The sequence below is a fragment of the Epinephelus fuscoguttatus genome, linkage group LG20, assembly GCF_011397635.1.
Source record: "Epinephelus fuscoguttatus linkage group LG20, E.fuscoguttatus.final_Chr_v1".
NCBI classification, from domain to species: Eukaryota; Metazoa; Chordata; class Actinopteri; order Perciformes; family Serranidae; genus Epinephelus; species Epinephelus fuscoguttatus.
Window position 1 is genome coordinate 21,473,553 of NC_064771.1, and position 14,786 is coordinate 21,488,338.

The 14,786-nt window shown below is 42.7% G+C and overlaps 1 protein-coding gene across 1 annotated transcript; it reads right to left on the reverse strand.

Annotated features, from left to right (window-relative positions):
- Window positions 1–12,351: 12,351 nt before the first annotated feature.
- Window positions 12,352–14,786, reverse strand: adrb1 (adrenoceptor beta 1). Its single transcript, XM_049564257.1, has one exon. It carries the CDS (start codon window positions 14,417–14,419, stop codon window positions 13,223–13,225), a length of 1,197 nt encoding a protein of 398 aa, XP_049420214.1. The 5' UTR covers window positions 14,420–14,786; the 3' UTR covers window positions 12,352–13,222.

A 14,786-nucleotide genomic window follows, 5' to 3' on the forward strand; every position in this document is an offset into this window, starting at 1 on the left:
GTGGAGTCACCCCCTGCTGGCCTTTAGACAGAATGCAGGTTTAAGGTACGTCAATATTGGCTTCATGTTTCAGACCCAGAAACTACATTCACTTCTTAAAGTCTAAGGGAGTACATCTGTGTAGGGGGAAAAAAGTTGTGTAAAGCCTTTTGTGGCTTCAGAGCTGCATGAAAGCTGATAAATTGCCTCAAGTGATGTCACTTGAGTCAGCATTGGCTGGGGACTGTGAGATAGAATAGAGTGAGCTCACCAGACCTCTGTACTCTTCGTCTTCGCTTCAGGCTAGCAGCTCGAGGCTACGTTAGCTGCTACTAGCATAACACACCAGGTTCCTCAACCAAGGTTATTCAAGGATGACTGGGTCACAATCTCTGACCCCATGGGAGCTATTAGGTGTGATACACGTACAGTGTGACAGGAGCTGCAGTGTTAAAAGGAACGGCATCCACTCAGGTGCACTTTGCACTCAGCCTGAGAACATTTTCTTGGGATGCTCTGCTTATGAGAACGAAAACAGACGAGATTTGTTGCATGTTAACGTTTAATTCGAGTTCCCAAGTCTTCTTTCTCACACCCAGAAAGTGTAGTAATGACTTGCAGATTAATTTAACACAGTCTGCATTTCACATGTTTTTATTTTTCGTGTAAAATATATTCAAGGTCAACTGAGGACGCCTCAGTGAGCAAATCAATCATCCTCTGTTCTATGATGGTGCACCAGCTGTTGAGCCTTTCAGCAAGTGCAGAACAGATTTTACTTCTCACGCTTGTACCCCAATAATATGATGTAATATAGCACCTGGATGTCTCCTCTTTTTAACCTCCTGTCAACAGTTGAGTTGCATTGTGGGTAATGTAGGTGCTAGGTTTTGACAGGAGAGTGCATGGAAGGAAAAAGATCTTTGCTGCACTGCTTCCTGTGGAGAATTTAGTGCTTCTCTTTTGAATCAAAATTTTGTTGAACAATACCCAGTCTGCCTGTCCATCTGCACACATCATGCATGAGCTCTCTCTCTTTCCCACGCACACACATGTGAAGACACTGAGAAACACCTACGGACCAACTGATAGCACCTGTCATAAAACAATACATGATTTAGCAGCAAAACAAGACACTTGATTCCTCAGACATTCTCGTCACGTATGAGTGAAATTTCCCATTTTCTCCGCAGGCACGGCGGCACACAGGTTCAGATATCCAATTCAGGCCAATGGTTACTGACAGGCTATTTTTAGCTCGCTGATAAAGAATTCTCCTATCAGCCTAGATGACCACCCTTGAATTCATAAAGCATTGCCTGTGTCCTTTAGACGCAGCGGAAACCATGACAGTGGCTCACAAGGTGCAGAGATAACAAGCCTGCTCTGTTCTTGTCAGTCTGTGTCTGTTTACTCCGTCCTGAGACAGGCACAGCTACAGCTGCAACATTAAGATAAAAACATCTGAATATGGATGGGGCTCTGTAATGAGAATTATTACAGTCCACTTATTGTCTTTTAACTTAAGTGTTTTGTAATGCTGCAGACAAAAATAGATCTTATTTAATTAGGAATATTCATGCATCCATCTGCTCTATCATTAGATACCACTAGAAACATCAGCCCTCCCACGTGTGGAGCATCTCAGTAATGCTCTGATTGTATGCCACTCTCCTGCTCTGCCTTCGCCTCAACCTCTAAATTGAAAAGGGTCATTTTCTCCACCGGTGTTGTGATACATTAACAAATTGAAATCATGTCATGCTCATTCAGATTTGTAATGAATGGAAATATGTGCAGGGCTGCAGGTTTAAGCAGAGCGCGTTCATTTTGTGAATGGATTTATGAATGAGATGTATTTTGTTTCATGCTCAAACCAGAGCTCAGAAGCTGTCGCCTGTGTCTTTATGCTGGAGGCAAACAGTCGCAGCCTTGGATCGGTGCTGAGTGCAAAGAGTCAGCAACAAAGGCAGCACCTGAGCCTTGAGAGTGATGAAGGTCTTTAAACAGGCTGTGTTCAGCTTCATTGCTCTGCAGTGGTTCAAGGTAACTAAGTACATGTATCCAAGCCCAAACTACGTTTTATTTCTCTTTAATGCTGCTATCCCTCTACATTTCAGAGGGAAATATTGTTCCTTTTACTACACTATATTTACCGAATGCAGCTCTTTGATGAAGATATTAACCATTTGCCTTGTTATCTAATTATAAGCACCAAAATTTAAGTATTATTTATTAATTTGGCTGACTTTAAAACAGTCTAAATGAAACACAGAGCAAAAAATAAACTGTTAATTAAGGGTATCATCATGATTTAAGTGGAATTTGTTAAAAAAAACTGTGAGGACTAATGCAAAATATTATTGTATTACAGTCAAAAGGGTTCATTTAAGAAACTAGTGTCATGTGGAAATGAAACCATGTGAAACATTTAACACATTTAAACATTTTTTCTTAAATTCTGATTGATCTGTTCTTGTTTTTGTTTTTTTTTTGGGGGGGTGGGGGGGGGGGTGATCAACACAGGCAGTTAAGTTTGAATATTCATGTTTAATATTAAGTTCACTGATAAAATATAAATAAGAGGTAGGATTTGATAAGTATTCACTTCTTTCTACATCCAATTTTGGACATGAAATACTGTTAACTAATGTTGTTTACTGTGTAGGTTTAAAGGGGTAACATGTTTTTTTTCATATATTTATTTATAATTTTATTGTATTTATAGTTTTATTATATTTATTTTTTAGCATGTTTGAAATTAAAAAAATAATCTAAACCCCTCACAAAAAAAATAAATTATTTAATTAAAATTCTATTTCCCATTACAAAAGAAATCAAGGATTAAATAAATGTACCAAAAATGAATAAAATATGTTTAATAAAACTTCCTCTCCCATTAATTGTCACAACCCCTCAGATTTACCATGTGACCCCTTGGATACAGTCTGACCTCGAGAATGAAATCTACTTAACTGTATATAAAGTGGCTATAATGTAAAATAGTTTTGTATGCATTGATGCATCGGTATAAATCTAATAACGTCATATGTATATAATACATCAGTCACAGGGCCATTTTTCTGCAGAATGAGAATTTTTATTTTTCATCAAACTGTTGTTTATTCAGGGAAAATTGACTGAGCATTGAGTGCTTTTACAGCAGTGCCCTAAATTCACATTCAATGGGCTAGAAGGATAAAAATATAAAATAGCAATCGCAATAAAATGATGAAAAAAGTGCATAAAAACAAATAACTAGTAGCAACGTCAAGAATAAAGTCTGCCATAAATGACTGATACATAACAACGCCCCTGTGCATTTACACTTAGATGTCGCTAAGCACTTCTGTATACCTCTGCTTTATCTTTTTGACAAGCTGGTCTAAAGGTGCGGGAGATCTAATGCACCACTGTGTTGTTTTCCCGCTGGGGCACTGTGGCATTTACCATGAGGGGTAAAAACCCCAGTATCAGTTGGCGGGCTTGCAAAAGGGCACTTTCCCCCTTTTAGTCTCAGCCTGGCCTTACAGTGAGCTTTGAACACTCTGTGAGGCCACTCATCACGTGTGTGCACGTCCACCTCTTGCACCCCGATGTGTGAAAGACTGTTAATCCAGCAGCCAGGACTGTTGACAATATTCTTTGAAAGAAAGAGGATTTCAAAAGGCTTAGAGGTTGCAGTAAGACTAAAGTGCAAACATCTGTACCTCAAAGTGCTTGCACGTGTGATAATGGTGGTCAGATCTCTGCAAGCTGAAGATAACTTAGAAACCCTGAGGTTAGAAGTGGACCTCATAATAATGCGTGCTTTCATCAGTGTGCTCAGCCTGGGGACTTGAAAGAAAACTTGCTAAGAGTTAGATGAGAAGACTCTCAAATCTGTTATGTAACATGTGGCTGGAGCCAGCAGCCAATTAGCTTAGCTTAGCTTAGCTTAGCTTAGCATAAAGGCTGGGAACAGAGGGGAACAGCTAGCCTGGTTCTATCCAAAGATAAGCTGTATATAAACACATGAGGTCACTGCACCTGACCAGAAAATGGTTTGGCACACAACCCTCGTCAGGTTCTTGTTTTGCTGACAGAGGGCTGACCTTGGTCAGCTCTCCACTGTGTAGCACCGAGGTCAGATAGGAGCAGTGCTCATTCTGCAATTGCTGCTGGTAGTGCTGTCACAGTGGCATAAGGTAGTTACGATGGGCCCCATTGCATGCTAGTTAAGTTATAAGGCATGCGCACGCACACACACACCAATGGGAGCTTTGCTACTTTTCTTATCTGTCAGTATTTACACCCTGTGCTGTCCCGGTGGTGGGATGGTGTTGCTGTGGAAACATGATGGTCACCCAATTGTAGCCCTGGTAAGAAAGGGGCTTCATTTTGATCCACAAATCCCCCTTAGAATTGTTAATCATGTTAGCACTGCAAGTCATGGTGGCACAGCTAGTGGTGCTAACAGAGCTAACATACTTAACAATGTTCTCGGAAGGTTACCAATTAACATTTAACTGACATCCTTACTTTGCACACAGCCAGGCTAGCTGTTTCCCCCTGTTTTCAGTGTTAATGCTAAGCTATGCTAGCCATATCTTGGCTATAGCTTCATGTTCAACAGACAGGTATCTTTTAATCTGACTCTCAGACAGAAATGTTAAACTACTCCTTTAATGACTATCACTTTTGGCACACGTTCACATCCTGTACACAGAATCTGACGCTGAATCATCAGCTTATTGAAAGGTCAAGACTCATGAGGTTGGCACCCCGTAGTTACAATTTGGAAAGACAGTCGGAGTAGGTTTTTGGAGCCGCAGTGCTTCAGTGTTCAGACTCTGCCAAATGTATCGAGTTTAGAATGAGAAACCAGTGAGCCACAGAGAAAACGCCATCACCCCCTTTGCTGCGTTCTGAATAATAATGTTTCTAAAGGAAGTTATGTAACCTAGTCACGCTGAGTTCCATACTTAATATTTCTTTAAGTGCACCAACATCAAATGACATTATAAAAGATGCTGAACGTGACTGACCATATTCGCCCCGACAGTCAAAGCGAGCCAAAGCACGGCAGATGGAGCCCACTGAGCGCCAAGTTCACATGGGAATCCAAACAGATGGACACATGAAGTGTAGCACCTGCTTTTGGCACCACACTTCGACGCTCTCAGTGTGATTTAGAGTGGAGAGAATCACAGGGGAATTTAATCTTACAGGGTTACAAGGCAATTATTAGCCAACCGAAGTTGAGTTTTATCAGTGTTTGGCATCAGGGGCGTGTGCCAGCTCCAGGGTCTCCGCAAGTTCATGGTTGTCATTTAGCTATGCTGTACATTCATAAATAAAATGTGAACTTCTTTTCCCCTATTAGCTTCTAAAATGACCCCAAATCCACCGTGTTTCACACACAAAGATATATTTTATTGATGTTAACTACACTTAAATTAATCAAACAAAATAGTTTAAATCATTTAAAAGTGGCTAAGGTGTGCAAAGGTGGACTTTTATGCTCCTGTTGCATGGATTTAGCACATTTATTTGGATCTGATAATATTGTAATCATTAGCAATCAGCAGTAATTACCTCCAGGTGCTGACATTTCTGGTTTACAAAAATTCGTTTTTGTACTTTCTCTTCGGTACAACCTCCCCTCAAACCACTTCTGAAAGAAACGACAGCATTGCAGTGCCTTTTAAAGTATCAAGTTTGTAATCATATTTCTTTGTACACGGCAAATCAGCATTTACAGGCTTAAAAATGATCATGAAGCAAATGTGGCTTAGAATCAATATCACAGTAGCGTTTAGGAAGCAGATTATTAATTCACAAAGACGTCTCACAGTCTGAATGTCTTTGATTCCCCTTTGATGATTTTGATGTTTGTGTCGGTCTTTAATCAAGTACAGATGGCAGTAGGCGGCGGTTGGCAGAGACAACATCCATGATCTGGACGTCCATGTAATAGCTGAATGAAACCTCACACCTGTTGCCTGAGAGGATCTGAAAGAGCTCCAGACACGCCTTTAAAGTCTCTGTGCAGCACGGACCTGGTGATTTGGAAGGTCATGGAAAAATGTCTGAGTTCATTCTGTTCTGTGAAACCACGTTTGAATTAGTTCGTTGGTGCATTAACGTCTGGGAATATGGAGATTTCATGGGGAATGATTGCACCTGGACTTGCACCTGGTCTCGTGGAATGTCTCCAAAGTCCATGTAAAATGACCAAATTTGAACAGGAGCAAATACAATAGAATTAAAGGAACAGTTCCACATTTTGGGGAATATACTTATTTACACGTCCTTGCAGAGAGTTCGATGAGAAGATTGATACTGTGCTAATTACAAGTCTGCAGCCAGCAGCCAGTTAGCGTAGCGGGGGTAAACCACTAGCCTGGCTCTGTTCAAAGGGAACAAAATCTGCCTATGGCCTGGCCATAGCAGTAACTTCCTGGAGTCTCCGCTTGTTGCCTGGCAACGACTCCCAGCCAAGAAACAGTCAGGCACACAAGTCAGTGAGTAGGATTTCGGGGGATATACTGGCAGAAATGGAATATAATATAATTAGTAGCTTATGTTTTCCTTAGTGTTACTTGTGAAAAAGAATAACTGTAGTTGTGTTTTCGTAACCCGAGAATGAGCTGTTTAGCTTCATAGACGGCAGGTCCTCCACCATGTTGCACCAGCATTTTTCTACAGTAGCCCAGAATGGACAAACCAAACACTGACTCTAAATAGGGCCATCGTGTTTTACCGTTAGCCACCATAGTTAGCAGCCCCTCTGCAGCGAGAGCATTGCAAAAACAGATTAGATTTTCCCAAACCAATCACTAGAATCTGCCTGAGGGAGCTTTCACATCAGGGACCCAGGCCTGGATCTGAGATAAGTTGACCCCAAAGTCCAGTTTGTTTGATTAACACTGTGTACCGTACCTGGGAACAGTACCAGACCGTACTGGAATCCACTTGAAAAGGTGGTCTTGAATATGATTCATGTGTACTCCAGTATGGTATGCATCAGGTGTGATCACCAACTGTTCCAATACACCAGTGTGCGCTGCTATTTAAGGCACCTGCAAGGATTTTTTAACTAAAGCCTCTGTACCAGATGGCAGTGCAACCTGCTGTGGACAAAGCCAGATCTTTGCTATCTTTGCTGCTGCCTTCAACCTGCAGTTGGAGCTCTGGCAGGATGTGGAGGGCTCTGGGCCCAACAGCAGGAGTCCCTCCTGCGTCCAGTTGCAAAGCTTTGCCAGGCTGCTCCCTGCTAATGACGGTTCCCAGGGCAGCAGTGTCCATCTGTGGTGTCCTTTTCTACACTGTAGTGCAGCAAAAATGTCACATAGATGATGACATAATTGTTCTGGGGAACGGCAAGGAAGTGAAGAGTGGGGGCAATCGTATGCAGGCATGATACGAATCAGTCATACCCAACATGAAAACTTCCTGACTCTAACTTCATTTTCAGTCCACACTGATGTGTAGCCATGCAAACATAATGGTTTGCCAGGGTTTTAAAAGTGGAGCAAAGGGGATATTGAGAATGGTAAATGGACTTGCACTTGCAATGTACCTTTCTAGTCTTCCAACCACTCAAAGCGCTTTTTACACTACGAGTCACATTCACACAGTAGTGGCCTTGTTACTGTGCAAGGTGCCACCTGCTACACAGCGTTAACACACTCACACATACCAATGGAACAGCCATTGGGAGCATTATGGGGTTCAGTATCTTGCCCAAGGACACTTTCACATGTAGACTGGAGGTGCCAGGGATTGAACCACTGATCGTCCAATTAGTGGATGACCTGCTCTACCCTCTGACTCACAGCCACCACATGTCAACTAAGCTCGGCCTCAGAAGCAGCATCTACCTTGTCTTTAGCGGTTGCCAATGTTTCTACGTCTCATTGGTTCTGCTAAACTGCTTGACAAAGCTTGACAATGGGGTTATTCCCACCCATGGTGCTGATTGGCTAATCAGTAGTCCCCCTGCAGCACTCATTGGTCTTTTTTATTTCAGCTCAGAAAGAGCTGTTTCATGTCACAGTGCCAGATGAATCAGTCAGGTTGGTGGAGTGGGTAGACTCCAAAGTCTGGACCCAGGAAACTACGTCTCCGCAACTCACACCAAAACAATCTCGACTGATAAATAGCACTAGAGGAAAGAAGGAAATTATTTGTTTTTGATTTTGGGATGAACTGTCCCTTTAAAGGAATGACTGCCAAATGCTCCAGTGATACACATCAGATGAATCACTGAGTCATAATTCTGAATGTAAACTCTGTGTTTATCAGCAGTGACCTCCTTTATCACAGAGGTCGCAGTGATATCAGTTAATCTGACTCGGACCGGCCAAACGTCCACTGATACACACGCAATTTGGAACAATTACTCTTGAAGCTGCTGATTAGCTCCTCCATCTGCGAGCCCACTGCTAATCTGCCCAAACACAAACTTCCTGCCAAACAAACAATGCTTAATAATGAAGTGGGCCTTTGCCAGGAGGCCATCAATGATTCTGGCTGCAGTGCTGTTGTTATTTGTCAATTTTTTGATTCCAAAAGCTGAATCTCATTCACACACATTACTCTAGCCAATCATATCTAAACAATGTTCATTAGGCAAAACAGCTGAGCTCACTTCCATTCAGTTTTTCTGGTCTAATTGAAATGTGCGACTCGGCCCTTCTGGGAGAGCACCATTAGCAGAACACATCATGCTAATGTGTTTTAAAGACGTCCAGCTTAGGGGCTAATTAATATTCCCCTGAAAGAAGTGGAAACCTCTCCTCTCAGAGTCACTTCATAACACCAGCTGCCATGATGTTGACTAAAACATCTTCTTGAGGCTTTCAGAGAGAGGCCTGCGGAAAATGTAAACAAACAGCATACTCAAGAGGCTCCTGCATGAGACTGTACGCAGCTGAGAGCTGGAAATAAAACAAAACAAACAACATTTGGCCTAATTATAAACAAGAAGATACATTCATTTGATTGTTATGTGAAATCTAAGTGAAATCTACTGTACTTTTTTTGTGGTTATGGAGGGAAATTTGTCTGACAACCCCCCCTATGACATCACTATGACATCATCCAGTCTTAAAGCCCCCCACCAGTATATTTTGGCATTTTTTATTTTATATTTTTGCTTTTCTGAGTCATGTTGTAACAGTGGGCAGCACGGTGGTGCAGTGGTTAGCATTGTTGCCTCACAGCAAGACGGTTCCTGGTTTGAACCTGGAGTGGGGTGCCAAGGGCTGAAGATATTGACTGCTGTCTGGAATAGTCCATGGGTGGTGTATGAGCCTCATTGCATTGAATTTGCATGTTCTCCCCATGTTAGCGTGGGTTTTCTCCGGGTACTCCAGCTTCCTCCCACAGTCAAAGGACATGCAGGTTAATTGGTGACTCTAAATTGTCCATAGGTGTCAATGTGAGTGTGAATGGTTGTCTGTCTCTATGTGTCAGCCCTGTGATACCCTGCCTCTCGCCAGTGTCAGCTTGAATAGGCTCCATCAACCCTGCGACCCCGATTAGGATAACCGGTTACGCAAAATGAATGAATGACTGTTATTTGGCCAAATATTTTTTGACAAATAACTTAATTTTGTGCTCAAAGTTAAAGATAGAAGGTTGTTGCTAAAACGGGAAGGTGAGGTATGATAGTAGTACAAGCTGCAAGTCATACGTCACCCTCCAAACTTGGGCAGGTGTACCCATCTACCACCCCTTCCCCTTTGCCCTATTTGGACTTCCACCACTTGACTTTTGTTGATGTCCCAGCACATTTCCCCATGACGCTGCTGAGTGCTGTAAACAATGCCAATGACTGTTCATGTATCTAGCTTTTGTCGTCAGTGTCTGACACCAGAAGTCACTGATCACACTCCAGTTTTCGATGACCTTGGAGTGAGACCAGGTTGGTAAAACTGTTGACTGGACACCTCGAACTGCAAACAAGGTCAGTTATAACTCTTTTAGTGAATTTTTAAGCCATGGAAGTTTCACATTTGTAAAACTTTCCTTCAGCCAAGAAAAGTGATTTAAAAATCTGCAACTCAACACAAGGTAAAGGACCAAGTGAGCCAAAAGGCGCCATCCTGGAGTCCCGAATCCAGATCTAAAAATACATCCATAAGTGGCAGGAAGTGGAGACTTCTTGTGCATCTTTGTCTTTAGTTATTGCATCCTTATTGGCTATTAGAAGTCAGGGTATTTTGGCCTATGTTGCACAATCTGTCTCATATGGATCCCCCAAGTTTATGGATGTGCAATGCTGGATCTCTGGAAATAGTGGATTGGTTGGTGATGTTAGAAATCACACAATTCTTTGTATTTTATAACGTCCAACATATTAAACTGGGGTAAAATGCACCTACAAGTACTTACATTCAACAAATTCACTCCTCTAGTTAAATTTGAATGTGAAAAAGCCACTATTATTTAAAAATGTAATCAATAGAAATACTATTTTTTCTGAAATTGATTTATCATTATCTCAATCCGAACATAATACAGTTGTTTCAGCATTTGAATTGTACACTAACACACATGTGCACATGTGCTGTATGAATGAACCTTGATCAGGGCACAACTGAGAATAAAGTTAGTTGAACTTTTAAACGAGTGATGGGAAACCATATTAATCCACTCTGCTCGAATGTGCATAAAACCCATTGTTTAAAGATCTGATTTTCATGGCTTATCTCTCCAAAGAGGCCAATCAGGTTCAGCTGCTCTCAGCAGCCTCAACCAGCACAAAGGCTTTAACACCAGGTTGTAATTATAATATATACTGGGGCTTAAAATGATAAAAAATTTAAAAAACAAAACAAACAAAAAAAAAAAACGTGCAAAATAATCACTAGCAAATGTAGTCATAATCATAAATAAAGTTAACAAATTGCCATTATTATTACCACTAGCTCTAGTATTACGATTTACTGCAATTTTGCGTGTGGTTTGTCCAAGTGGTGTTGCCGTACCCCAGCAGAAGTCGTTGCTTAGCTGCTGTAGATAGTTACAATAAATGTCAAACACTTTACTGTCGCTCTATTTTATTACTTTAAAAAGTGGGAAACTGGAATGTAATATGGCTGTTAGGTATACCACTGACATGATAGTTTTTGGCAAGTGTTAGAGTACCGTAAAAACCTCATAAAAGTCTGAAAAATGTCGTTAAAAAATTCATAGTCATGTATGTCATAAGAAAAGTAATAAAAAATGTCCTTGTATAATATGTCATAAAATAAAAGTTACATGCTGGCTTCCTAAAATGGCACTCAGTGATCAAAAAAATCTTAAATGGTAAGTTTAGCTGTTAAGTTTCTAAAAATGTCTCTCCAGGGGAAGGTGTACAAAACGAACTCCCCAACCCGGTGTTAAACTACTTTCCAACTACTAATATTTTTAACATCACAATTCATAATTAAAAGATTAAAATTTTAGGGTAGGGGAGTGCAGGGCACAACCTAACGTGGGGTAAATTGTAACATGGACTTTTTATGTGGTTACACAGGATCCTTTTCATGCGTCTCGCCAAACAGTGACGCGCGAAATTCAACAGGACGTGTTCAGCACCAAAGTGTTTTCAGCCGACATAAGTTCCTTTGTCATACTTGTGTTTTGATCACTGAGCTGTCTATGTAAGTCACCAAATCTAACTATATATCATCTTAACAACTGTCTTGTTGCCTAAAACTTAGCGCCATTTTGAAATATGTAACCAACTCCCAGCAAGTGTTAGTGAGGCTTGATAAAATTTCGACCCAACAGGGCGCATTTTCTTTGTTTTTGCACTTTAAACTGATGCTCAGTTTGAACTCATGTCCTTAGTTAAATGAAATAGTTTATATTTTTAATTTGTCAGGTATCTTATTGACACGGTTTCACAGTCTTGTCAATATTCATAAATTCAAAAACTCTCAGTCCGACCATTGCCTATCCTTCCCCCGATGTAGATGGAGACTTGTAGTATACAGACAGAATTGTATTGAATTAATTGTGTAAAACAGACTTTTCCAGCAAGTGTTGCAGCTATACCCTCTACCTGTTACAATTAACCCCAAATTCAGCCCAATATAATGTGCCAAAGTGCATTACAGATCCCCCCGGGCCCCCTTAAATTCAAGCTGAGCCCCCAGCATCCTCAAATCCTAGACACGCCCCTGCCTCTAGATGTCCTGTTGTTGACATTTACACACATTTATTTTCATCCCTGTAAATTATTTGTGAATGAAAGAAAGTAAACAGGATGAAAGAAATGATTACTGCAGGTTGATGTGGGTTTCTGTGTGAGCTCAAACTTCAAAAACATCATGAAATTCCAAATAAAGCCCAAACAGTAATTAACAATGAAACTTCCTTTTATTTCACAGGAGTCAACACACCACCTCACAACAGCATGTAAAGCTTAAATGAGAAAAAGACAAAGAGAGAGGCTCAAATTCCTCACTTCAGTACTAAACACCGCATTATACAACAGTATACTGTACAGAGGGCGTGGGAATCCGCCCCACATTCACTTGCTTCAGTTGTAAAAGACAGCGCGGAATAAATACATTATCTTACATCAATGTTTAATATAAACAAATACCTGTCGTACAAATTGCACTTACCGATAGCTGTGAGGTAAAAACACATTGTGGGCACGACATGGATACAGTACATCGCTCATGTCCAATGCTTTTTTAAATAACAACTAGTTCATTACAGTGCGCCTGAGCGGTCATTTTAAGAATGGATTGTGACCCATAGCGAACTTGGGGTTAAGGTAAAGGATATCCACTCCCCCTGATTAGATTATCATCCTCAGCATAGCGCAGAACTTCTGATCCAATAAAATAAAAATAAACAAAAACATGAGGAATAGCCACAGGAGCGCGCGCCCTGTAAAAGGAGCGTCAATTCATTGAATATAAGCGCAGCACCCATTATGATTGATCAGATCCACTTGAATAAATTTGTCAGGGTCGATTTTTTTCAGCAAATTGGATCATCTCTTATACACTGAACTGTCCTGGAGAGGTTTGCTTATCTCCTAAGGAGCATTGGTCCTGATGCGTTTGTAAAAATATGGCTTTCAGATACATTTCTGGTGATGTTTGACTTCTGATGTAGATATCTATCCAAGGTGCGGCTGTTGCGCATACCCCCCCCCCCCCAAAAAAAAGCTCAACTCCCGCTTTTATCACCATCCTTTTTCTCCAAGCTGTTGTAATCCACCATGATAAAAGTTTTAGTGTCTCCTTCACAGCTGTGATTCAGAGTGAGACAGCTTTTTGGTCCCCACCAGGCTGCTGTCACTGTTGTCCAACCCGGCGCAATCTGACCACAGCCCCAGCGTGCCGGGCTCCAGAGCGGACACGAATCCTCCGGAGCACCGGGACAGATCGCAGGAACTGATGTGCAGCCTGCGGTCGGCTTGCCTCGGGCAACACAGCAGCCTTTTGAAAGCTTTCCTAAAGTCCGGGCTCCGGCAGTAGATGATGGGGTTAAAGGCTGAGTTCACGTAGCCCAGCCAGTTTAGGAAAACGAACAGGTCCTTGTCCACCACCTCTGCGCAAAACACCCGCATCACGTTGACTATAAAGAAGGGCAGCCAGCACAGGGTGAACGTCCCCATGATGATGCCCAGCGTCTTGAGCGCCTTTTGCTCCCTGAGCGCCAGGATTTTAGATGGCCTCTTCTTGCACTTGGAGGTGAGTCCGGTTAAGGTGTTGTGAAACCTGCCCTCGCACTTGTCGATCTTCCTCAGCTGCATTTTCGCCTCTCTGTACACGCGGGCGTAAACAAATATCATGACCAAGAGAGGAATGTAAAAAGATATGATGGATGAAGAGATGGCATATGCCCTGTTGGTGACAAAGTCGCAACACTCAGGGTCCTCGTAGCAGGCTGTGTCCACGCTGTCCCGGGACCAGTGCATCAGGATGGGGAGGAAGGAGACCAGCCCGGAGATAGCCCACACTACGCACACCGCCGTTTTGGCCCGAGCTTTGGTTAACAAGCTTTGGTAGCGGAAAGGCGAGGTGATGGCCACGTACCTGTCTATGGCGATAACGCACAGGGTCTCGATGCTGGCTGTGACGCACAGGACATCCACGGAGATCCAAAACTCGCAGAAAAAGGAGCCATACAGCCAGGAGCCGCGCACCTCGAGCGCAGCGCCAAACGGCACCACCAGCAGCCCCATGATGAGGTCCGCGCTCGCCAGGGACACGATGAATACATTGGTGATGGTCTGCAGCCTCTGCGTTTTGGCGATGGCCACGATGACCAAGATATTCCCGAACACAATAGCCAGGACGATCAAACCCATCACCAGGCTCATCCCCGCCATCCACTGCTCGGACGCGACTGCAGTAGCGGAGTCTGGTGCGTCCGACGCCTCGCTCCCCGTGCCATTCTGGAAGTTCACCGGCGAGGACGCGCCACCGTCCCCCATGACGGGCTGCTGCGCTGTGTGCGGGACCAGGTCGAGTTCATCAAGGCAGTGCAAGGCAGCCTTTCCAGTGTGTGGCGGTCGCACGAGCCACAGCTCTTCTCCCGTCGCGCGCCAACTCCATCTGGATTTTCTCTCTCGCTCTCAGCTTTGTGCGAGCTGCTGCACCGGCCGGTACAACAAAGCAGGCGATGACATCACCGCTGCTCAGGACCAATCAGCGCAGCCCAGCGGACAAATTGTCCCATCAATGAAGCAGGGAAGCAAAACAACACCTGAACCTCACAAATTATACATTCAGTCTCATTTTGGTGTCATGTCTTCAGGGGCTAATGCATGAATAAACGACACTTTCACTCAGGAAGAGGAG

Coding starts and splice junctions, on each gene's coding strand:
- adrb1 (XM_049564257.1), bottom strand. CDS start 14,419: ATGGGGGACGGTGGCGCGTCCTCGCCGGTGAACTTCCAGAATGGCACG.